Genomic DNA, 25329 nt, shown 5'->3' with positions numbered 1-25329 from the left:
GCACCACCACCCACCCGCCACCAGCTACACAGCACCCACCGTCACCACTTTCCACCACCGTCTTCCGCCACCACTTGCCATTTCTTACTCTTTTTTATATTTTTAAATTTTTTTAAACATTTTGTCAATTACCAAACACGTTTGTAATTTATGTTTTTCTAAAAATAAACAAAAACCAGTTTATAAAATTTTTGTAAATATAAACTGAAAACGTAAACGTTACCAAATACAACCTTAGTAACATAAAATTAAAAGTAAGTCTAACTATTTAATTTTCTTTTATATTCATTGGGAAAATAAAAATATATAGAGATTGAAACTATATAAAATTTATTGAAAAAATTAAATATAAATAAGTTGTAATTAGATTATCATATAATGATTTTCTATGATATGTATTAAATTATAAAATTGTAAAATAAACACAGTTAATTAAATTAAAATATGAACTATATAAAAAAATTTAACAATGGCTAATCAAGAAAGAAATCATAACATCTAAACTTAAAAAGAAAAAATAAATGAAAACATCTAAATGATAGATACTTTTCAATATGTGAAGTGATTAATTATGTGTAATATAATATCAAAACATAAAAAAATAAACTTTAATATATATATATTTTTTGTACAGTTGCGTAAAAGCCATATGATAGGAGGATAATAGTGTTACTTTCATTGGCAAGTTTGTATTGAAATTTGTTTTCCCTTCTTCAAGGAATTGATGAACGTTTATAGATTAGGATGACTGGCCCTCCTTTGGGAATATGTATTTTTAGTAAATTTTTAGTTTTTTTATTAAAATATGATGTAAAAAAATTAATATATTTGGGATGATTTTTTAATTTTTTATAAAAAGACGTGCAAAAAGTAAAGAGAAAATGAAATGTTGACTTTTTTGTATAACTTATTGACTTTTTAATTTTTTTTAATGATTTTTTGACTTTTAAACTAAAAAATGATGTTGTCAAACAAGGCATGCTCGTTTGGGAACTTTGATTAAAAGTTGCATTTTGCAGTTTGTTCAAAAAAGTTAGATTGACTTTTTTAACATAAAAGTCATTTGGAAAGGTCTAAAAAAGCTACCTGTGAAATTTTAATTATACCTTTCATGTTGTTTAGGGTTATATATGAGTGAAAATGTAAATTTCCTAAATTAGGTAGGAATAGTTTGGTCATTTTATTGTAATATAACATCATAAACAAATATTAACAAAAAAAAAAAAAAAAAAAAGACAAAAACAACTTTTTATTAACTTTTCAAATCAATTTTTAAAAAAGTCCAAAAATTTAATTAAAAATTAAAAGTCAAATTTTAACTTTCTTCCTAGAACACTCCTGAAATGCGAGTTGAACGGCGAACTAAATTAGTTCTCAACTGGTTATCTCTGTACTATTTTATTTCAAAATTGAGGATAGTGGTCCATCCTTACGAAATGTGAAATTAATAATTTCTCCATTATTTTGGAGTTTTAATTTGGTGTTTTTTCTCTCTATATTATGCAAGGACATCTGTGTAATTATTGATATGATTTACAATTTTTAATTGTAAATTATTTAAATTTTCAATGTTTGCAACATAAAGTGGAATTGGACTTATAGATTATAGCGACCTTGGCTTTGCCCCAATCTTCCTTATGTCCCGGACTTGGGTTCCGTGGTTGAATATTGTATCCATATCTTGTTTTTCCCCTTTGACTCTTTGTATTTGAGTTTTGGAACTTGTTGGGCGCGTTTGGAACAGGTTTGTTGTTGGTTGGTCAAGATTGTTGTTGCCCAGATTTTGGCCTCTTCGCTCGAGCGAGGCTTCTTGCGCTCGAGCGAGCCTTGTGTAATTTGTTTCTTCGCTCGAGTGAGGTTTCTTGTGCTTGAGCGAGGTATGAGGGTCTTTAGGTTTTTCTCCCAGATGCAATTTTCCTGGGAAGAGGAAGTTCTTCGCTCGAGCGAAGCTTCTTGCACTTGAGCGAGTTTGGTGAAATTGCTTCTTCGCTCGAGCGTGTGTGTGCGTTTATGGCAGACCTAAAGCTTTGCATTATGCGCTTGAGCGAAGCTTCTTACGCTCGAGCTGGTCGCTCGAGCGATGACTCTTTCGCTCAAGCGAGGACTGCGTATATCAGTTCGCAGCAGAGCATTTTTGTATCACTTTGTGCACTTCTTCTAACTCAAAACCCGAGATCGGCTGTGTCTCTCTCTACAAATCCAACTTCTATCTACAAAGCCCTTTGAATCTAAGAGTTTCTACTCTACATCTTTTGAGAAAAAGGTGTAGCATCTTGTGGGCTTCCAATCCATCCGAGTGAAGCTTGATTTTGGGCATTTTTGAGATTCTCCTTCTCCTCTTTGAGTTCTACATTTGAGGTAGGAATATTCTACTCTTTAATATGAGTTTTAACCTAGATGTTTGTCATTTTATATAAATGGTGGGATTTTGGAAGATTTGGGTAAAGTTAGGGTTTGGAATCAAAATTGAAAGAGGGGTTTTTATATTGGACTCCATGAATATGTAAATGGGGTGTTGAATATGAGGTTACATGGATTAAAATAATGAAATTTGGACTTGAGGTTGATATTTGAAAAATGGGAAAAATTGCCCTAATTTGTATTAAATAATTATTTTGTATAAGTAATCAGGTAGATATGGGAAATGTGAAATTGGGAGGATGTACAAAAGAATGGTGTAGCTAGATTTGATAAATCATTTACCTATGGAAAATTGGACAAATTATCTGTTTGATAGATTTGATTATCTATTTAGAAATATCTGTTTTGGATTATCGGTGGAGGATAGTTATGATTGTTATAGAAACTGCATGAGGACTAGATAAATTGAAACTAGTTATATGAATTATGTCATTGAATATGACGGTTGGATTAAATTGTTGAATGTGTGAATTTGGTGGTCATTGTATATGGTATGTTTTTAAATACATTGTATATGTATCATTGTTTTGGGAGAAGATAGGGGATGTACTCCATTGTTTGGGAGGAGATAAGGATGGACTCCAGTGATAATTAAGTTAGCCGGAGTGTCCAGGGTGAAAGTCCCGAAATCTTATATGTATATGGGTGTCAGTTCCCTCAGATGAGAATTCCATAAAATGGCAAGGAAATGAAAATGTTTGAATAATGGTTGTTATTGGAGTGTTAATAAATGAGTTGTAGTCTCATTTTGAATTGTTTAGACCACAATGAACTATATCAATGAATTGATTTGGATAAATGAATAGAAATGGATTGAAATATAGGTGTCGATATTAATTGGACATGGAAAGGGTATAAGTTGGTTTGCAAGTATTAAACATTTATTTGATGCTGATATCTTAGTTAATTCTCATATATTGTTTTAGCATGTCTCTACTGGGCTTTGGCTCACCTTACTTGGGAAACTATTTTCAGGTACATGTAACATGCCACCACCAAGGGCATAGTTGAGAGGACGGGGCTAAAGGCTCTATTTTTGTTACTTATATGTTTATATGTTTTCTTCTTAAGCTAAGGGCTTTAATTGTAAAGAGCTTGTAACTATCTTTTGTTGTAACCAAGTTATCTCTTGGAAAGATGTAAGCCCGTAGGGCATTTATTTTGTTGTTATTAATTAGGGTTACATACTGTAGTTTCAGAATGAATATTTATGAAAGTATAATGCATGTAATCTCTTTTGTAACATAAACTCTGATGAATGAAAGTAATACATTTCATACTATGCTTGTGAATCTCTTGAGTTGATTTATACCATATTTTGAGGGCGTGACATAGATTATCTGAATTTATGTTAGAAAACATATGGAAAAGAAGTATTTCTCAAATAATGTCTATATAACACAGGTAAAGCTAGTATAATTTAAATTGAGTTTGAGTTTGTGTAGAACTCTATATGTAAATGAAAACTACATGTTGATGTATTTTTTTAATTAAAAATGTCTATATAGCATAGGTAAAGTTAGTATAATTGAAATTGAGTTTAAGTTTGTATAGAACTCTATATATAAATGAAAACTACATGTTAATGTATTTTTTTTAATTAAAAAATAAGCCCTTAGAATGTGCCATATAGGAAAAGGAAAAGCATTACTTTACTTATATAGATATAATAAGGGTTAAATTCATTTTACTCCATTGTGATTTGAGATTGGAACACTTTACCCCTTATCGTTCAAATATAATTAGAAAGTCCCCACGTGATTTTTGACTAAAGTCCTACCGCTAATTTTTGCATTCAAACTAACAGAAGGTGTATTACGCAAACCATTTTTTAGAGTAGGTTGTGTTTTATGAAAAATTAAAATGAAATTAATATAACAAAAGGACACTTTTACCCTCATTTTCTTGAAAACTTAAAATTAGATTAATATGTTAACTAGAATATAATATAATATAATATAATTAATAACTGGTCTAAAATATAAAATATGACATAAACAATAATTAAGAATTGATCTAAAATGTAATTAAATTAAAATTAGATTAACATGTTAGAAATTATAATAAATAATTAATAATTTAGGATTAATTGTGATCTAAAATATAATTAAATTAAAATTAGATTAAAAAGTTAGTAATGACAATAAATAGTTAAATATTTAGGATTAAATGTGATCTAAACTATAATTAAATTAAAATTAGAATAAAAATTTAAGAATTATAATAAATAATTAAGAATGTGATCTAAAGTAGAATTAAATTAAAATTAGAATAAAAATTTAATAATTATAATAAATAATTAAGAATTTATAATTAATTATAATTTAATTGAATTAATGCTAGACATTATAAATTATGTGTATGAGAGAGAAAGAAAATAACAAAAAAAAAATATAGCATTTTAGGGTATTATAGTTATTTCACATCTATAGTTAACGGTATTAACAATTGTATTTTAGTCCAAAACCACATGGAGGGCATAGGGCTATTTTTAAAAGACAGGGGGTAAAGTGCTATCAAGCCATCCCGTATGGAGGTAAAATGAATTTTGCCCTACAAATAATATAGATCTTTTAATACATGTTTTAAAAATAATTAACATAATTTAAAATTATAAGGGTTAATTGCTGAAAAGTCTCTACATACGGAGCCATATATTATTTGGCCCAAGGATTAATCTTTTTTTGTCATAAGAACATATGTAGTCCTCGGAAAAGTTGCTTGCGCAAAAAAGTTATCGGTGGTTGATTGGTGGTAGTGAAGTGGACAGATAGTTGACATTGGAAATATAGATGAATAAATATGTGACACATGTACAAATAGGTGATATTTGGATAAATAGTTGAACATGTGACACTTGTACATATAACTAATATTTGGACATATATGTGATGGGCTACATTTTGACAGATACAAATAGCTATCATTTTGGACAGATCAATGTCCTTTTAGTTCAAAAAAATTTAAGTTTGGGAATATTAACCCAATAGTTTCATAAGTGAATCTATGTCATGAGTGCCCAAATTATTATACATTTTTGCAATGCTTATTATGGAAGGATAAAATGTTAGCCCAAGCCCAAATTAATCAGGCAGTCGACCCAAAAGAAAGGGGAGCCCATATAATCTTTTTAAAGAGCCTATTAGAAGTGAATACAAGCATGGGGGACAGTCGAGCATGTGAATATTCCTCTAGAAGAAGGATCCGCATAATGAAAGAGAAACGTCGGATTAAGTTTCATTTAACGGTAGAAACATCAAACAACAAATGCATGAGCATAGGTCAGACCTACTAGATGGTAAGTCCGTCCAATCAATGTGATCTGACGAATACAATGCTTGGCAAGTTAGCCACTAGCATCCAACATAATCTAAGTCGTTCATAAGGGAATGATCCAACGTTCAAAGGCAAAAGCAACTTCGCCACTTGCATAACCAGAGCTAGATGCAAGCAGAACCCTCGTATCAAATATTGATCCAATAGATAAGACTCAAGTTAAGAAGACTATAAAAGGCAAAGACTTAACCGTCGGAGGGTCCTCCCAACCTATCCTGGTCGGCGTTGATCACTAACTTTTTTGGTTTCTCTTGGCAGAGTAAAGAAAGGGACACGTCATCTCGCTTTTCCTGTGGAGAAGAATTGTACCTTCCACAGTTGGCGTCATCTGTGGGAACGACTAGAAGATGAGTGTCCATCACTCTCTAGATGAGATACCTAGTGATCACCAGAATACCTTGGTCAGCAATACGCTTGGCCAAAATTTTGGCCACGACTCAAAAATGGCACTAGTAGATTCAAGGAGAATAACTCCCCTACCAGATGGCGATAACTAGCAAACCTAGCTTGTAGATCGGCTTGTAGCACAGGTCGTGGCCCTCAAAGAAGAGCTACAAATAGCTTAGAGGAGACCAAAAGCCCGAAGAAAGGCAACCGAAGTACGCAGCACCCAACAAAAGAAGGCTATCCCCTGGGAGGCCACCAATCAAACTACTAGCAATCATCCAGGTCAAACAGAAAAGAAGCGCCAAGTTACCAAATGGAATGACTTACTAGAGCACCAAAAGAGCGACCTAAGAAGCTGGCTTGACCAATGTACAGGAGGCAATCCCAAGCATGTTCAGAGAAGCTTTTCACAAAAGAAATAGCCTCTTATTCTCCCGAGCTATTGAGAGCATTGATCAACTGAAGAGATTCACTCTTCCAAAGTTCAACTTGTACAATGGCTAAGGAGATCCGACCAGTTATATCCAATATGATACGTAGGCTATGACCTTATGGAGCAATAATGGACTAATTATGTGTAGAATGTTCTCCTCAAACCTGGAAAAGATGGCCCTTCGATGGTGTTACAAGCTGGAAGCTAGGTAGATTAGCGATTGAAAGAAACTTCAATAAACTTCCATTTCACGTTTCATTACCAATAGTCAACCACAAAGGGGGTGGATGTGCTCCTTACCATGAAGAATGAGGAAACAAAGAGTTTGCAAGATTACACTAGCAAATATTAGGCGACTTATAATGGGATTGACAACTATAATGAAAAATTAGCAGTTGCCTCATTTAAGCTAGGCTTGTAGTCGACTAGCAAGCACCGCTAATCCTTAACTAAGAAGCCTCCCACTACTGTGGGTAGTTTGCTGAGTTGAGTGGAGCAGCATTATAAGATCGAAAACAATCTACGAAGGTCCAAAGAACCAAAGCCCGCACGGTTTTCGTCAAAAACTCCGCAGAAAGAAGAAATGAAGGTTTTTGATCTTAAAAGAAAGGAATCAAACGTGATCGCTAAACAGCCTAAGCCACGAAAAGAAGCCTTCAGAGTAGTTATTACCGCCTTCACAGTACCGATATATCGGGTATTGATGAAGATCCAAAACGAACCTTATTTCTTGTGCCTTCCGAAAATGATCGGGACCCATCTTTTCGGAACCGGAGGCTACGGTGTTCTTACTACAAAGATTATAAACACCTCACCGAAGATTGCAAGGTGCTGAAAAAATTCCTAGAAGAGTTAGTGTAGAGTGGGCATTTACGAACATCTATTAATCATTATGTGAATCACAAAAGGAAGTGCGGAGAAAAAGAGGGAAACACCCAGCCATTGGCAACCATCAATATGATATACTCGATCCCCCAAAGAAACAAATAAATCAAGTCATAGGGGAGATCAGAAGGTTGGCTAACCTAAGGGAGGTGATGGACTTGTCAAAAGGTTCCACAAAAAGAATGCGCTCGTCAAAAGGGAGAATATCATTTATCGATGAAGACTTCTCATGGATTCACCATCTACATAATGACGCTCTGGTAGTGACCTAGCAAATCAAGGAGTTCACTGTCAAAAAGATACCAGAGGATCAAGGGAGCTCTTCAAAGATCATGTACTACGAGTTGTTCAAGAAGTTAGGATTGTCACAGGACGGCCTGCATCCTGTAGATTCACCACTGTACAGCTTTAATTTCATTTTGGTTTTTCCTCTGGGAAAGGTCTTCTTGCTAGTACGGACAGGAACAATAATTCAACAAGTGGAGTTTCATGTGGTGAACGTCCCCTCCCTGTACAATGTGATAATTGGGAGGACGTGGCTTCATAGAATGAAAATAGTTTCGTCCATCTTTCATTAGGTTATACAGTTCCCAACAGGAGATGGTGTTGGTGAAATCAGGGGCGACCAAATGTCTACTAAACAATGCATGGTAATATCTTCCGTCAACAAGGGGATCCAGAAGGTTTGAACACAAGACAAATGCAAAGAACAGGTTAGCATGGAGCCTTTCGTGAAAAGTACAGAAGAATTGGAGAAAGCACCAATCAACCCAACAGATGAGAAAAAGTTTTTTCTCATTGGAAAAAGTCTTAGTACAGAGGAAAGAGATTAGTTGATCCACTTTCTACTACATTTTAGGGATGTGTTCGCATAAACTCCATACGAAAAAAAAAGGATTGATCCAAAAGCGGCTTGCCACAAGCTAAACGTGGACCCAAACTTCAAGCCGATAATACAGAAGAGTAAGAGATCGGCACCACAGTAAGTGGAAATTATTAAAGAGGAAGTAACAAGGTTACTGGAAGCCGATGCCATCCGAGAGGTTCAAATATCTAGAGTAGTTGTCCAATATCGTTGTTGTAAAGAAGAAGAATGCATAGTGGAGAATTTGTATAGACTTTACCAGCTTAAATAGTGCATGTAACTTTCCTTTTCCAAATATTGACTAGTTGGTAGATGCCACGTCTGGACACCAGATGATAAGCTTTTTGGATGCATACTGAGAGTATCATCAAATAGCTATGCACCTAAATGATTAGGAGAAAATGACATTCATCACCCCTATGGGGTTGTTCTACTACATGGTGATATCATTCGGATCAAAGAATGCGGAGGCAACATACCAACATCTAGTTACGAAGATGTTCCATGATCTGATCAGGTGAAACCTCGAGGTGTATATCGACGACGTGGTAATCAAGTCACAATGAAGTAAGGACCATTTAACGGATCTTCAGGAAGCATTTGGGATCCTCTGAAGATTCAAGATGAAGCAAGACACAGTAAAGTGTGCCTTTGGAGTTGGCTCGAGAAAGTTTCTCGGCTATATAGTCACTCAGTGGGGAATAGAGCCAAATCCCCGAGTAGATTTGAGCATTGCTTGACATAACTCCACCCACGTCGCTAAAAGGGATCTAGGTACTTACAAGGATGGTAGTCGCACTTAACAGATTTATTTGTTTATCTTCAAATCGCTGCCGATCCTTCTTTCAGCTAGTAAAGAAGAAAGCTTAGTTCTCGACGCCAGAGTGCAGCCAGGCATTATAGGAGTTGAAGGAATACCTAGCGGAATCTTCCCTGCTCACCAACCTTGAGCCAAGGGAAAAGCTGTATGTTTATTTGGTCGTTTCCGATCATGTCGTAACTTCGGCACTCGTAAGAGAATCAGCACAAGGGCAATCACCTATGTTCTACGTAAGCAAAACTCTGCTTGACACAAAAACAATGTATTTGCTATTGGAAAAGCTTGTTTTGGGTGAGAAAAAACTTCTCGGGATGGAAAGAAAGAAACAAGATAAGAGTATTAACGTAAATCCCATAAAAAGTAAATTCACATGCAAGAAAAATAATAGCATTAACTTGGCTGGCTGATGACCTTAGGGATAGGCCAGACCATATCAGCGCCAAGATGAAACTCCTAGTTATCCTCCACTATTACAACTATGTTGTTGACTTCTTTGCTAGAATCGAGAAGCATTTAAACTAATTGGTGCTTCACCATCTAGGCTTGAAATAGAATTTCGCCCTCTTTTTGGTAGTAAGGACGAAATTGTAACAGTATCTAATCTCTTAGAGACCTAGGTTTACTCCTAAAATATTGTTCAAGGTAATCACTCCCATGACTATCCTAAAGAAATTATGGGCAAGTAGAGAAGGGGGTATGCCATAGAAGTGCAATATCTCCCTGAGAAGAGGGTGCAAAGGGATCAGACTCCTTCTTCAACAATGTCGATTAGGGGCTATGAATCCGCTCATTTGATCATTCGATGATATTGTCATCGTCAATAGAAAGCCCAACGACAACATCATCAAGAATATTATGGAGAATTCTAAATTCCTAAATGTTTTCTTCAGACTCAAAGAAATACCTGAGACGATTCAAGACAATTAGAAAGTGAAAAGAGCAACAACAGAGAAATTGCAAGAGAAAGAGAGAAGATGAACTTACAAAAAAAGTAGACTGATACTTCAAACAATAAAGAGAGAGAAATGCATGTTTGAGTTTCTGAAAGGATTGCAAGCAAAGTGATGGAAGGCAAGGGGCGCTTCCCATTTAATGTGTCAAAGGAGAAATGACGCCTAAAAGGACGATATGATGGATATCATCATTAAAGGTGAAATCAAAAGACATGTCATAAATGAAAATGGTTCTGCTTATCATCTGATCGGACCAATGTCTTCGGCAACCAACCTAGGTCGGCCACTGAAGAGAGGCAATTGTGGAGGGATAAAATGTTGGCCTAAGCCCAAATTAATTCAGCGGTCAGCCCAAAAGAATGGGAAGGCCCATATGAACTTTTTAAAGAGCCTATTAGAAATGACTAACAGCAAGCTGGTACGTGCCTACGAGCAAATGGAACAGTCGAGCATGTGAATATTCATCTAGAAGAAGGATCCGCAGAATGAAAGAGGAGCGTCATATTAAGTTTCATCCAACGGTGGAAACATTAGACATCAAATGTCGGAGTATAGGTCAAGTCTACTAAATAGTAAATCCGTTCAATCAACCTGATCTGATAAATACAATGCTTAGCAAGTTGGCTACTAACATCCAACATAATCTAAGTCATTCATAAGGAGATGATCTAATGATCAAAGGCAAAAGCAGTTTCGCCACTTGCCCAACCAGAGCCAAATGCAAGCAGAACCCACAGATCAACTATAGATCTAATGGATGGGACTCAAGTGAGGAAAACTATAAAAGGCAAAACAGGTGAAGCCAAGAGGACAAACCTGAGATAATCCAAGAACTCTCTTTCAAATACAAATCATCTATGGCCAAACAATATTTTGAGTTGACCGTCAAAGGGTCCTCCCGACTTATCCTGGTCGAGGGTGATCACTGATGTTTTTTGGTTTCCCTTGGCAGAGTAAAAGAAGGGACATGTCATCTCGCTTTCTTGTGGAGAAGAATTCTACCATCCACACTTACATTTATAAAAATGAGTAAATTACACTTACATCCCTTAAAGGTTTGCTTTTATTACATATTTTTCTTTAATATTTGAGAACTTACATTGCACTCTGAAAATTCAAATTGCATTGGAATTTCATCCATTCGGTTAGTCCCATTAAGTCAACTTACAACTTTGGATGACAACTTATCAAAATGCCAATTTTAACGGTTAAGCCAAACCCAACTCAAATAATCCATTCCATATTCGTCTCATACCCATTTGTAAATCGTATAATGGTAATATCACATGTTAATGTTGACATGATATTATCATTGAATTATCATTACAAGAAAACACACCTTTGGCGACTAAAATTTAGTCGCCAAAAGTCCTTTTTCAGTTGCCAAATATCGAATTTTCACTTTCCCCGACTAAATATTTTAGTCGCCGGTTTTGTCGTGAATACCTTTGGCGACTAAAAAACTGTTAGTCGGCAATATACAGGTCTTCAGCGACCAAAGAATTTGTCGCCAATAGTCAATTCCATTTTTGGAAATTATACATTTAGCGACTAAACTTTTAGTCGCCAATAGTGAATTTTTTTTTTTATTATTTATACATTTGCCGACTAAACTTTTCGTCGCCAATAGCCAATCTTTCGGCGACCACAGACTTTAGTCGCCAAAAGCATTTTTCAGAAAAAAAAAAAATTGCCTCTGTTGTTCCCAAGTTTTGAACCACCAACCTCCCAACATTCTCAACCTTTACCAACACTCTCTTCCCATTACGCCACTACAACATCACATGAATATTAATGCAACATATATTATTTATATACTATATTGACCGATATTAATACAAAACTATATATATAAAAATAATTATTTTTATTTAATATATTTTATGTAAAAAATAAATTATTTACTAAAAAAAATAGGATAGCACTTTTGGTGACTAAATCTGAATTTTAGTCGCGAATTCTATATTTTTTGGCTACTAATTTCTTTTTTGTCGCTAAAAGAATTAAATACCGCCTAAGGATAGCACTTTTGGCGACTAAACTGAATTTTAGTCGCCAAAACCTCTACTTTGGGCGACTAAACTGCATTTTAGTCGGCAATTCTTGACTTTTAGCTACTAAATTTTTTTTAGTAGCCAAAAAGCTTCACTTTTGGCTACGAAATTGATTTTCGTCGGTAAAACACCTATAATCGGCGACCAAACTATTTTTTAGTCGCCAAAACCTATACTTTTGGCCACTAAATGTTTTTAGTCGCCAAAAACCTTCACTTTTGGCTACTAAAATTTTTTTAGTCGCTAAAACCCCCACATTCGGCGACTAAATTGACTTTTAGTCGCTAAAACCCCTACATTTGGCTACTAAATTGTTTTAGTAGCCAATTCTGCTACTTTCAGCGACGAAAAAGCCATTTTTAGTCGCGAAATCTGCTTTTTCTTGTAGTGTATAACTTTTCATGTAAGTATAAGGTACCCTATTATACGGTTGTGTTAGTGAGTTGAGTTGGATAAGTAGTCATACTTATGTAGAGGGGTTTATCCGAGTCCAGATCCTCGGTCAAATTTCTTTGCGGGGCTCCCTGTGGTACTTCAAAAACGACGTCGTTTTTGCCTTTTTTTAAAAATAAAAAAAATCTTTTTCCTTTTCCCTCTTTTGTTTTCTCTCTTAGCTCTCAAAGGTTTGAGAGACCACACCAGAGAGACGAAGAAGAGACAGGAAATCGGATGAGGAGGCAACGATGATAACGAGGCGATGACGACAGCAGCGATGGTAATAGTAGCGACAGCTGCGACACCGATCAAGAAAAAAAGGGTCCAAAATATGTTTTGAAGATGATTGTTTGGTCAAACAATTGAGAATCTAAGGTTTTGGAGGGGACCAAACAAACCTAATATGTACCCAGATCTCAATCCAAAGGTAGGCAAGGTAGAAACCAAATCCTAGTTCTCTCCTTTCTTGTTTTCCCCTAATTTAACAAATTAGTTTACTTCCCACATACAACAATTCTCTTCCAAAACCCACAATTTCCTAGCTATTATAGATTTTTTTTTTCCAAGTGTTTCCACAAATAACAATCTAAGCAAACAAGAATAGAAGAAACCCAAGAAACCAATCAACCTAAATCAGTATGTGGAAACAAAATCAGGCCTTTCCTCTTTGATGGCAGCAGCGAGGAGAGATAGAGATAAAGAGAGAGAGAGAGAGGGAGAGAGAGAGAGAGAGAGGGGGTCTTGATCGGAGTTGCCACTACTATCGCCTCACTGTTCGATCGTGTGTCTCTTTTTCATCTCTCTGTTTATAAGTTGCTTGGGGTTGTGCTTGTGGTCTCTCCAACTAAGAGAGAAAAGAAAAGTGGCGTAAAGGCCAAAGTTTTTTTTTTTTTTTAATTTTTAAAAATGGGAAAAAATGATGTCCTTTTTGAAGTACCATAGGGAGCCTCGCAAAGAAACCCGATAGAGGATCCGAACTTGGGTTTATCCTCCTTTGTAATATTTATGATTGGTTGATGATATCACGTATCAATGATTACATTGTATCGTCGTTATACCAAAATTTTAGCCATGATATTAGAAGAAAGAGACTAGAGAAGAGAGGGAGAAATGGAAAGGGTATTCTTCACAAAGGAAGAGACTTGAAAGTCAAGGTTATTGTCGAAGAAGGGGGGCGTTTGCGTAGTGAAACCAACGAACACATGTCACATAGGATAGTGAAACGGAGCCATGGGACATGAAAGAGGCATTCACGTAGGGTCAACTATGACATTTTTGGGATTTAAAGCCGACTTTTGATTTGTTACCTTTCTTACATTTAAAATAAAAATTATGATAAAAAATTACGTATTCACTTTTTATTTATTTATTTTTATAGTTCTTACAAAAATGTTATATATAATGATTAAAATTTACTTAAATATATAACAAAGTTTATAAGAAGAAAAATATCAAAATATTCCGAACTCAAGTACTAGATAAAAAATAAATAAATTATAACAAAATATCAGTTGAACATTACCATTCCCACATTTTAAAATACAAAATTGTTAATCAGGATCTTTACTTAACTAATCATATTATATACACAAATCATACATTTGAGAAATTACTTTCCATTAATTTCAGATGCGATTTATTTATTTATTATTGTATTATTATTATTATTATTATTATTATTATTATTTTTTAGCTAGCGTGATATCTATAAAAAAAAAAATCTGAGCTCATTTTTTCACTCATTTTTTTTGAGAGATCCAAAGCGGTGGCTTTGCTGGTTTTGGGCAAAGTCGGGCCTGCATTAATGATTGATCCGATGCTTCTCTCTGCAGCACTTTGCAAGATCGATGCCACTGGAAGATGGGTTTGGATTTGACTGAGGATTTGGGATTGGTCCGATTGAGGGTTTTTGTTTACAGGTTGTTGTCTCCTCGCCTATGTGTTTATCATTGTTTTTAGTTGCATAATTTTATCAACATCATAATTCTTCAATTAAGTTTTCGTATTTTAATCTGTTGAACTTTTCTTCTTCTTCTTTCTTTTGGTACATTCTTATCATAAGTCCTCTCTCATTCGTTGGTGAGTGAATAATCACAGAAAGTTCATTGATCTGTTTGCATTTGTTGATACTCTCAACATTCTTCCACATGCATGCTACTGCTCATGTAATCCCAATTTATTTATATTATTCTTGTTGCTTTTCTTTGGTCTCTCGTGCATTCTGTTACTTGCTTAGACTATTTGAATAAAAATTGCTCAAATATGTAAAAATAACTGGTGGTTTTGGTTAGTCTTTCATGTATTATTTATTGGATTGGACTTCTCTCAAATTGAGAATTTAATTTGAGAGAGCATTTGAGTTTAGTGTGCCCATTGTGAGCATAATATTGATGATTTGAACCGTTCACTTTTTAAAATTCATGGAGAAGAATAAACACGTAAAAAATCAAGATGATTGGACTTTGGAAGATATATTTTTGATTCACATTTGATTTAAAAAAACAAAAATGATTGAGGCCTCAAATTTTTTGGCTCAAATTTGCCTCGAATTTGCTTTTTTTTTTTTTTTTTTTTTTTTTTTTTTTTTTTGCTGGGTTGATGCTTTGCTTATTATTATTATTATTATTTTTATTTATTTTTTTCTGCAATGATTTAGCCCAGAAAAAACAAACAAAAAAAAAAAAAAAAAAATTGCATTTCGAGGCAATTTCGCGCCTCAGTCTCGAGGCCTCAATCACGGCTCTTAAAAAAAATAGACGACAAATGTAATTTCAAGAATAGCTATTTATTTTTTTAAGATAAATGTGATTCAAATATATAACTACCGAAATCTAATTATCTTGAATTTTTACATGTTTATTATTCTCAACGAATCCTAAAATGTGAATGGTTCAAATCACCAAGATTAGACTCACAATGACCCAAATGCTCTCTTAAATTAAATTTCTAACTTGAAAGAAGCCAAACTCTTTTTTATTTGTGTTAGATATGGGTGTTGTGGGGTTGTTTGATTTGGTGATTATTTCTTTTTTATTTTTTGTTTATTTATTTATTTTTGCTGCAGAACAATTGTTTGATAGAAGTCCCAAGAGTGTGTTGGGTCTCTTATGATTCCAACGGCTTACATTTTATAGTATATGAATAAATATGTAAAAAATCAAATTTATATTGATCATAGTTTGATTAATTAGATTTTTTGTACATATATTTTATTCAATATATTCTAAAAAATGAATCGTTTGGATCATCTAAATGGATTTCCTAGAGTGCACAACAACCATCCCAAACTCTATGTGGCCTATTATATTTTTGAGTTATGTATACATCATTCATGATAAAAATTTAATTTATTCAATAATTAGATGTGATCATATTTGTTTTTGTTTGTTTTAATTTTATTTTAAAAGACACATCAAGTATACCTTCAAGAAAAAACTATAAAGAAGATACAATTAAATTATATGATCTTCGTTGAGCACATGTACGCATAAAGTTAAAAGACAACAACAAAAACGATTTCTTGGACAGTGGGTGTTTGGGGTTTGATTTCTGATAATTATTTTGTTGGTTTTTTTGGGCTTCTTTTTTTTTTTTTTTTTTTTTTGAATATATATATATATAGATTTGTCCATATAAGATGGATCTAATTTTTTTTTTTTTTGATATAATGTTTTTAAAAATAACACAATATATATATATATATATATATTTTTGGTTTGTTTAAAGTTGCCCCCAAACACTCATTTAAGATAATAGTTGCATAGTTCCAGTATGGGCTTTGGCCGGCCTAACATGATTTTTGACTGGCCTAGCTAGGTCTTTGACCAGTGGTAGACGTAGCATTGGCGTGAGCCAAGCAGACATTGCGTGACTCCGTTGATTGGCTTTTGCCTGGTTGAACTAGTTAAAGTTAGCAAGACTTAGTCGATGTAGTTATGTAAACGGTATGCAACCGGGGAGATAGTTTGCTTGGTCTGGTTGCCAGTTTTATTGGAATGCTTCACTTGGATTTGTGTTGTTAGGGTGCTAAAAGATAGGCATTATCATTTTGGAAGTTGACTCCTAGTAGGATTCTAGGAAGATGAATTAGAGTCCTACTAAGATTCTATCATGTGGAACCATTACAACAACTTACATTTTTGGCGACCAAATTTATCGAGTTAAAGGAATTTAATCGCCAAAAGTTAACTTTTTGGCAACTAAAAAATGCATTATTCAGTGTTTGTTTAGGCTGTAGCTACTATTTTTTTTAGTCGAGATATATTACTTACTGACGACTAAAAATTTAGTAGCTGAATATGCCACTTTTTGGTGACTAAAAAAATATTAGTCGGCGTAAGTCTAGATTTTAGGCTATTGGGGTTTTAGTCGTCATATACTAATTATTACCGACAAAAAAAAGTTTTGTCGCCAAATAGCAGCCATATTTTTATTGTTACTCTTTGGCTACAAAAGAAATTAGTTGGCAAATATTCACTTTTGGTGACTGAAAATAAATTTAGTCGTGGTTTACTCAATTTTTCTGACAAAAAAAAAAATTAGTCGCCAAATTACAAGTTTTGGTGACTAATATTTTAGTAGCTAGAACTTAAGAGTTGGCCACAAAATATTACTATTTCCTGACAAATAACTAGTTTGGTCACTTAGGTTATGCTTGATTCACAAGATTAATAGTGAAGTATTAATAATCCTATTAAATTAGTGTGACATTCACTATCTAATTAGATTAATATCCATTGAATTAATAATCCCACCCCTACCCCATTACTAATAATCCTACAAATTTGTTGGATTAATTATCTATTGGATTAATAATCCTAAGCCAAAGTGTTAAAAGATTAATATCCATTGGATTAATAATCCCACCCCTACCCCATTACTAATAATCCTACAAATTTATTAGATTAATTATCTATTAGATTAATAATCCTAAACTAATTAAATCCACGAATTAATAATCTCAATCCCATCCATTAATCCACCCAAAGGTATAATTCATTTTCCTCTAAAATGAATTAATATTGACGCCCTGTTCTTTGTTTAGATATCCAATTGTTCTCTCTCACATCCAGATTCTCTGTGACCACCAAACCTCACCCCACCTTACCTCAGCGCAGACCACTGTCGCTCGCCATCGCCACCTCCACCGCCGCAAATCACCACCGGCACCATCGCATCCTCACAGGTTCTCTTTTGCTCTCTCGGTCTCGGTCTGTCTCTCTGTCTCTCTCTCTCTCTGTTTCTCGCTCTCTCGCCCTCAGTGTCTCTCTCTCTCTCTCTCTCCCACTTTCTCTATTTCCGCTTTCTGAATCTTGCTCCGGGGTTTTTATGATTTCTTCAGTTTAATTTCGTGTTGATTTCGAAAAATGGGTTTGGTTGAAGTGGTTTGATTTCTAAAGTTTTTTGGGTTTGATGTCCTAAATGGGTTTGATTTTAGTGGTTTCATACATTTTCCCCACTTTTTCCTGTCTCTCTCATTAGTTTGAAAGCCCTAATTCATTGATTGTGTATGTATTCAAAGCCCTAATCCATTGATGTTGTAGTTTGCAGAATTGCTTCGTCTTGGAGGGAGGAAGTTGGGATTTTTAATCATTAAATGGATTATACCAATTATGCTTCTCAAATATTTTATCCTTTATGCCTTCCCTTTTGGTGGTGGTGAGTGTATATGAATATCCTACAAGTTAGGGATAGCTATGAGTGTGCATTCCATTCATTTCTGTTGTTGTCCCCAAGTATTTTACACTTAATCCAATATCTATAATGTTCTTTATTTGTATTTCTGCAAAATTGTGAATTTCTTATCTATAAACTTTTGCTTGCACACAAGTGCCTTTAAGTTAGTGGTTCCTGTCACTTTAATGGGTGGAAGGAACAGATACTTTAGTGGGTGGAAGGAACACATACAATTGTCAGAATTTGGGGGGTAACCTTGCCACATTTCACTGATATATGAATTTCCTACTACACTAGTTCAAGGCATTGGCTTGGATGGCTTGGATCTTAAGTCATATGATAATAAAGCAATATTTTCCATGGCCCAAAATCTTTGAAGCCCAACTTGATGCAAAATCTCTGTTATTTGGATCTTGTAAATGGAGATTGCATTGAAGTGAAGAAACTTCAAAATAAATTTTGGAAGAGCTTTGCTGTTTTATCCTCACTGCGCCCCGAAAGAGTTAACAAGTAAAATTTTCTCTCTCATTGATAAAATGTAGAGGCTTTTTTTTTTTTTTGGTGGTGGTGGGTAAGCTTGAACTTATTAACATCAAGTTTTTCTCTCTTCCTTCTTCATTTCTCTCTCATACTTTCCCGTGTATTAGTTGTGCTCCAAGCACTTTAGAGTGTAGCACATTCCCCTAATCTTTTTTCTTTCTTCTCCTTCTCCTCTTTTTTAACTTTTCCTTCTTAAATAATATAATTACTTGGCTATTTTTTTTTCTCTTTGAAAAAAAATATATTTAAGAACCTTATAGCAACCAAATAAGTTTAATATTAGAGTAGTAAAATTTTTGATTTGTGAATTGACATAGTGAGCTATAGTTTGTTTCAAATCAACAAGGCAATGTATATATTTTTTCAATCTCATGAACCTTGAATTGTGATATTGAGTTCATTGCATATTTATTAATGAGCTCAATTTTTGTGTTGAGCTTTTCTTGACTTTGTGTATTTTTTGTACAATGGTTGCGCTCCTTTTGGAGCTCTTTTTCCTATACAATACTACTACTATAAAAAATAAATAAAAACAAATAGTCACACCTCCTTGTTCTTTATTAGACACAGAATTCTTACCCAAAAAAAGGGAAAAACTATTTGACAATAAAAATCTTTAGTTGAATTGAAGCACCTCTGTTATGGCTTGGCCTTATAAAAAGCAAACAATGAAGACAACCAGCTGGATTTTGTTAAACGAAGTTTTTGTTAGTTCTTTGATCACTCATTATTGTTACAAGCTTTCTAAAAATTTATTTGCTAGCAGCTATAGTGTGTTGAAGAAATTTTGTTGATGCTGTCTTCCCATTATTTTTTCAAGCCAGGATATCTAGTATGGTCACCAATCTATTGCTTTGTCAAATTTATTTATTTATTTATTTATTTTTGTTGCTGAAACTTCCATCCTATTGCATTTCCAATAAATAATACACACACTAAAACGTCATAACATATTAAAAGGCAGTAACTCTGTTGATTTAAAAATATATATGTATATATAACAAACTCAATCATCTAAACGACGTGGTTTTACGGCTCACAACCCTCTTGCAGGGTTCAAATAGTCATCCTACTATTTGGTAAGAAGAATTTAATTCATATGATACTAAAAGTTCTACAAAAATAAGATGATATTGACATTGTTGTTTTGAAGAACCTAGAATTGTTTTGACAAGTTCCTATTCAAATCTGTTAGAAGGTTGAATTCAAGCCAATAAGATACTTCATTAAGCAATGCTAAGGTCTGAGTTTATTCACCCAAAAAAAAAAAGGGTCTGAGTTCTCACTTTCATGTTAATATACTGCTGCTGCCCGTGATACTTCTGCTGCCAATAGGATACTTCATTAAGCAATACTTCTGACAATTCTTCATTTGCATACCCAGTTCAAAGTTTGGGGTAGTGTCAAGTTCAACATGTTTTGTAGGACCCTAATTACACTGAGAATCAATTATCATCTTGGTACTTGAAAGATTTTACCATAAGAATCATAATATTGTTGGTTATTAGAAAATGGTTTATGTATATCACTTACAATATATGTTGATAATGGGTTTTGTTTATATTGCTTTTGTTTCCAGACTTTGAATAGGTTTTGATGCCTAATATTAGGAGGCTTAGCAGCAGAGCACCTGGTGTTTGGATACTCTGAAGGACTTCATTTTGATGTGGAAAAGGTAAGCATATGTTTTGTATGAAATATTCAATTCTCCTGAATTTTGATTAGGATTAATAAATAGCAGTTTATGAATTATGACAAAGTTGAATAGAGTACTTAAATGGTTGGGGTTTCACATAGAATGAAGCTGATTCTCAAGTAAAATGGGCTGCTATTAATACTCTATCTTAATATTAGTTCGTCATCAGGAAGCTTGATCCAGAGAACACATTACCTTTTGATTCTACCAAACTATTTGGAATTGTTGTCTAGAATTTTGTTAACAATATCAAAGAAAAATCTTTCAAAAACCCTTCAAGTACTGGAGCTGGAAACTTACATCAGATTGTGTAAATTTTATGAAACCTAACAAGATTACTAATGCAATTCAATTTCCTTCCAACCTGTTTTCAGACTAGGAACTACATACATTCATTTAAGTTCATTGAAAAATAAATAAAAATAATCCAACTTAATTTTATAATTGCGTTTGGGGGGCGAAATGCAAAATAGTACCCGAACCACTATATGGATGTCATGGGCAGCTTCCTACTGACAAATAGGACCTGTGGCTATAGACGGCATGCAATTAGCACGAGTTAGAGCCGAAAATGCCTTAACTTAGTTGAAAAAGGGCGTTCGGGGGCCGAAAATGCAAAACAGCCCCCGAACCATTGTATGGATGTCATGGCTAGCTTCCTCATGACAAACAGGACCTGTGGCCACAGACGACATCTAATTACCACACGTAGGTTGGGAGTTGGAGCCGAAAACGCTTTAAACTTAGTCAAAACGGGGCATTCGTGGGGCGAAAATGCAAAACAGTTCTCGAACCACTGCATGGATGTTACAACTAGCTTCCTTGTGACAAATAGGACCTATGGCAATTGACGACATCTAATTAGCACTCGTAGGTTGGAAGTTAGAGCCGAAAGTGCCTTAAACTTAGTTGAAAAGGGACGTTCAGGGGGTGAAAATGCAAAACAACCCCGAACTACTGTATGGATGTCACGGTCAGCTTCCTTGTGACAAATAGGACATGTGGCAACTAAGGTTGGGAGTTAGAGCTGAAAATGTCTTGAATTTAGTCAAAAAAAGGCATTTAGAGGGTAGATGCAAAATAGCCTCCAAACCACTATATGGGTGTCACGGCCAGCTTCCTCGTGACAAATAGGACCTGTAGCAACTGACAGCATGTAATTAGCACTCATAAGTTAGGAGTTAGAGCTGAAAACGCTTTAAACTTAACCGAAAAAGGCATTCGGAGGGCAAAAATGTAAAATAGACCCGAACCACTGTATGGCTGTCACGGGCAACATCCTTGTGACAAATAAGACTTGTGGCAATCGACGGTATGTAATTACCATGTGTAGGTTGGGAGTTAGAGTCGAAAACGCTTTAAACTTAGTCGAAAAAGGTTGTTCGGGAGGGGAGGTGAAAATGCAAAACAGCCCCCGAACCATTGCATGGATGATTTACTGCATTGGTGAACTTGGAAACATAACCAATTAATTATTCAAGATGGAAGATGAACTATCTGGCTCGACTGACATCAAGGGGTTTAAAAATTGAAGTTCTTCTTGTAGGTTTAAGATTGGAAGAACCCCCTAGGTTACTCTTTTCATTTATTGTGACTAGGAAAATGGGAAAGACGAAGAGGTAAAATAAAATTGCAACAAAAACATTCTAGCAATAAGCATTTCTTTTATGAAGAGAAATGAAACCTAAAAAATGTATTTGCTTAAATTGAAATCAAGTTACATAGTGAATCCTTAGCAGATATAATCTTAGATAACTCCTTGAATTGGGTTATAAGGCTTTGTTGCTATGCTCAGAATGGCATGTTGATGAACACTCCTAAGTGCTTTGAATATTGTTGTTTGTGTACTTGTTGAAAGTGATCCATGGCTAATGTTATTAATTTAGACACTTCCCTTTTGTTCTTGAATTTTAGATCATTTTGATGTGAAGCATTTGTTTCTTGGGTTTCATCATTTTGTTTCTATGATGTTCCATACATGTCAAGGGCCTATTCAGTACGTGAAATATTTACAAATCTATGTCGATCTGTTCAAGTTTGAATGTTTCTACAGTTGCCTGGAATAAATCTTTCATGATACATATATATGATTTTATTTCCAAAAAGACATTTCTAGGTTGCTACCCTAAATGCATGTTAAAACCTTTTTTTGCATGTCTAAATCAACTGATATTTTCTATGGCAATTAGTGCTGCTACTTGTTTCCATGCTTCTGCTATTTTTAAAAAAATGTATACAAAATGTCATCTTTTCAATGAACACTTGAACTATGTCTAAGAGTATAATAATAGTTCAATTCACTCGCCATAACTGATATTTTTGCCTTAGACTATCAAGTTCTGCATGCATTTCTAGTACTAATGGGTGTGATTTTTTTTTTAGATGGCTTTTGGCGTGGATTTGTGGATAATCCATTTTTGTGTATAGAGGACAAGTTACACTTTTGTATAATCCTCCTCTGCTTTGTGTGGATTAATACTACTCATACAGATAACTTTTGGCATCAAACTGATAATTGCTGGCGTGGTATATAGATTACATTTTGTCGTGGTACAAATTACTACATCAAATGGCCATTTGGTGTGGTAGTAAATATATTTTTTGTATACGAAGGGCTTGATTTTTGTATGATTCTCTGTTTGTATGGAATTATTATTTTAGTTTGGACTATAGTTGGTTCGTATGGAATTTGACATTTAAAGTTATTTCTTTTTGGATGGTTGGAAGTGAAATGGATGTAGATTGTAGAATGATTGATAATGTATGTATTGTTTTGTTTATATACATACTACATATTGCACATAATACATACAGGTTGTGGACAAATTAGAATTTTGAAAAAAAAAAAACATAAAATCATGTTTTTGGTGACTAAACAATTCGTAGCAAAAAAGGAAGTACATATTTTAGCGACTAAATAGTTAGTAGCTAAAAAAAAGAAGAAAATGAAAAAAAAAATAGTGACTAAAAGTTTAGTAGCCAAAAAACAATAAGACTTTAAGCGACTAAAATATTTAGTAGTGTAAAAGAAAATAAGATGAACAATAAAAAAAAATTTGGCGATTAAAAGTTTAGTAGTAGAAAATAATTAAACTTTAGGTGACTAAAATATTTAGTCTAAAAAAAAAAAAGATGAACAAAAAAAATATTTTTGGCAACTAAAAGTTTAGTAGTAAAAAATAAATTAGACTTCACCGGAATAAAAAGTTTAGTAGCTAAAAGAATTAGGATGGACAAAAAAAATATTTGGCAACTACAACTTTAGTCGTTATAAATAATTGAAGTTTTTCCCGACAACAAGTTTTAGTCGCTGAACATGTAATATTTAATTTTATTTCAATGCTTTTGGCGACTAAAAAATTAATTGGCAATTTAGTACTTTTGGCGACTAAACTTTTTTTGTCGCCAATTACCTTTCCCGATAATTCTTCAACGACTAATCTGGCAACCAAAAATTTTGGCCGCTAAAACCTTCGACGACTAAAACTTAACTTTTTGGCGACTAAAAGATTAGTCGCCAAAAGTGTCATTTGTTGCAGTAAACATATAAAGGTTCAGAGTTGACATAATCTAAGAAATGCAACTTTGTTTACAGAGCTTCGAGTTTTTCTCATATTGATCTTAAGAGAGTTAACTTAAGTATCAGAGTGGTTTTTTGGCACACACCCACTGGTAAGCTCATCTGAATTTTGAACGCAGGTCTTACGACGTCGTTTCAAGCGATTCAAGCTTGATCAAAAGAAACACGAGTGTGAAGAATATTTCGTGCTCATATAGTACTATTATGAAGACATATGCATCATTTTAAGAGTAAACGTTACGTGATAGGTCATAATCGAAATTCATAATAATCGTAACTGAAACATATTATATACACGCAAAAAAAAAAAAAAAATGCGTATCGTAAATTTAATCAATGACAACCCATATAAATTTTTGTTATAAAGTATAAAAGAAGTGCGTCATTAGCAATAGTATGAAGAAAGAAGTTGGTTTTTAAATGATTATATATCATGAAAATAAGAAAACTCTATTTTATTACCTTCTTCTTTGGGCAGAGTTCCGTTTGGAGTGTAATAGGCGATTGTTTTGCAAGTCAGCGCCGAATGCAGCAAGACAGAACATAACAACCTGCATAGTAACAGATGCTCTCTCATCTCTCTCTCTCTCTCTCTCTCTCTCTCTCTCTCTCTCTCTCTCTCACAAAAACAGGTAATGGAGTTAATGATATGGAATTTGTCATAAAACAGTTAGAGAGAGAGAGAGCAAGAAGTAGAAGAACAAAGGCTTGAGAGAGGAACGAAGCTGGGAATTAAACTTACTGCCTTTATTCAATAGTTACCACGCTATTTATAAGCCAAGTCAGAACACTAACTACAAAAGATAATGTAAAAAGATGTAAGCCAAGTCAGAACACTAACTACAAAAGATAATGTAAAAAGATGTGGTAGATCGTGGAAAAAGTGGTGGCAATCATGTGCTGAAAATAATGAAAACAAACCACCACTAATGTGACTTGTGCTGATAGTAATGAAAGCAAACTATGACTAAGCCTATTTCTAAGGCAGTATATTCTCTAAGTCCACTTCCACCTAGATCATGGGTGTAAGCATGGGATAATGGGTGATGTTTGTGGTATTTTATAATTATTTGAAAAGCAATTTGGTAAAGTTGCTTTATATCCTTTAACTTTTAAAAGGAGATTCCGATTATGAACCTATCAAGAAGCATCAAATAAAAATAAATAAATAAATAAAACCTCTTTCTTGGAAACACCACCCAAAATTCTAAGTTTTAAAAGTGCTGAAAAATGATATTCATAGAAAAT

At 34.0% G+C, this 25329-nt stretch overlaps 1 protein-coding gene and 1 long non-coding RNA gene across 3 annotated transcripts in view; one reads left to right on the top strand and one right to left on the bottom strand.

Moving 5' to 3' along the window:
• The window catches only part of LOC114289342 (putative LRR receptor-like serine/threonine-protein kinase At1g53420), a 129741-nt gene extending 104870 nt beyond the window's left edge, over positions 1–24871 (bottom strand). The window contains 1 exon segment of the mRNA XM_082887558.1: positions 24544–24871. Within this exon segment, the coding sequence (XP_082743684.1) occupies positions 24544–24658 (115 nt within the window). The 5' untranslated portion in view covers positions 24659–24871.
• Positions 17607–23206, top strand: LOC114289344 (uncharacterized). Of its 2 annotated transcripts, none has more exons than XR_014340230.1 (4): positions 17607–17799; positions 18133–18247; positions 20385–20480; positions 22884–23206. It is a non-coding gene; the product is annotated as an uncharacterized LOC114289344 (long non-coding RNA). The 2 variants fall into 2 exon arrangements; XR_014340229.1 differs by having other exon boundaries at positions 17608–17774.
• Positions 24872–25329: the final 458 nt, after the last annotated feature.

Source organism: Camellia sinensis, chromosome 9 (genome assembly GCF_055761805.1).
Source record: "Camellia sinensis isolate YWXY chromosome 9, ASM5576180v1, whole genome shotgun sequence".
NCBI lineage: Eukaryota > Viridiplantae > Streptophyta > Magnoliopsida > Ericales > Theaceae > Camellia > Camellia sinensis.
Note: the sequence above shows the minus strand (reverse complement) of the source record. Positions and strands in the feature narration are given on the sequence as shown.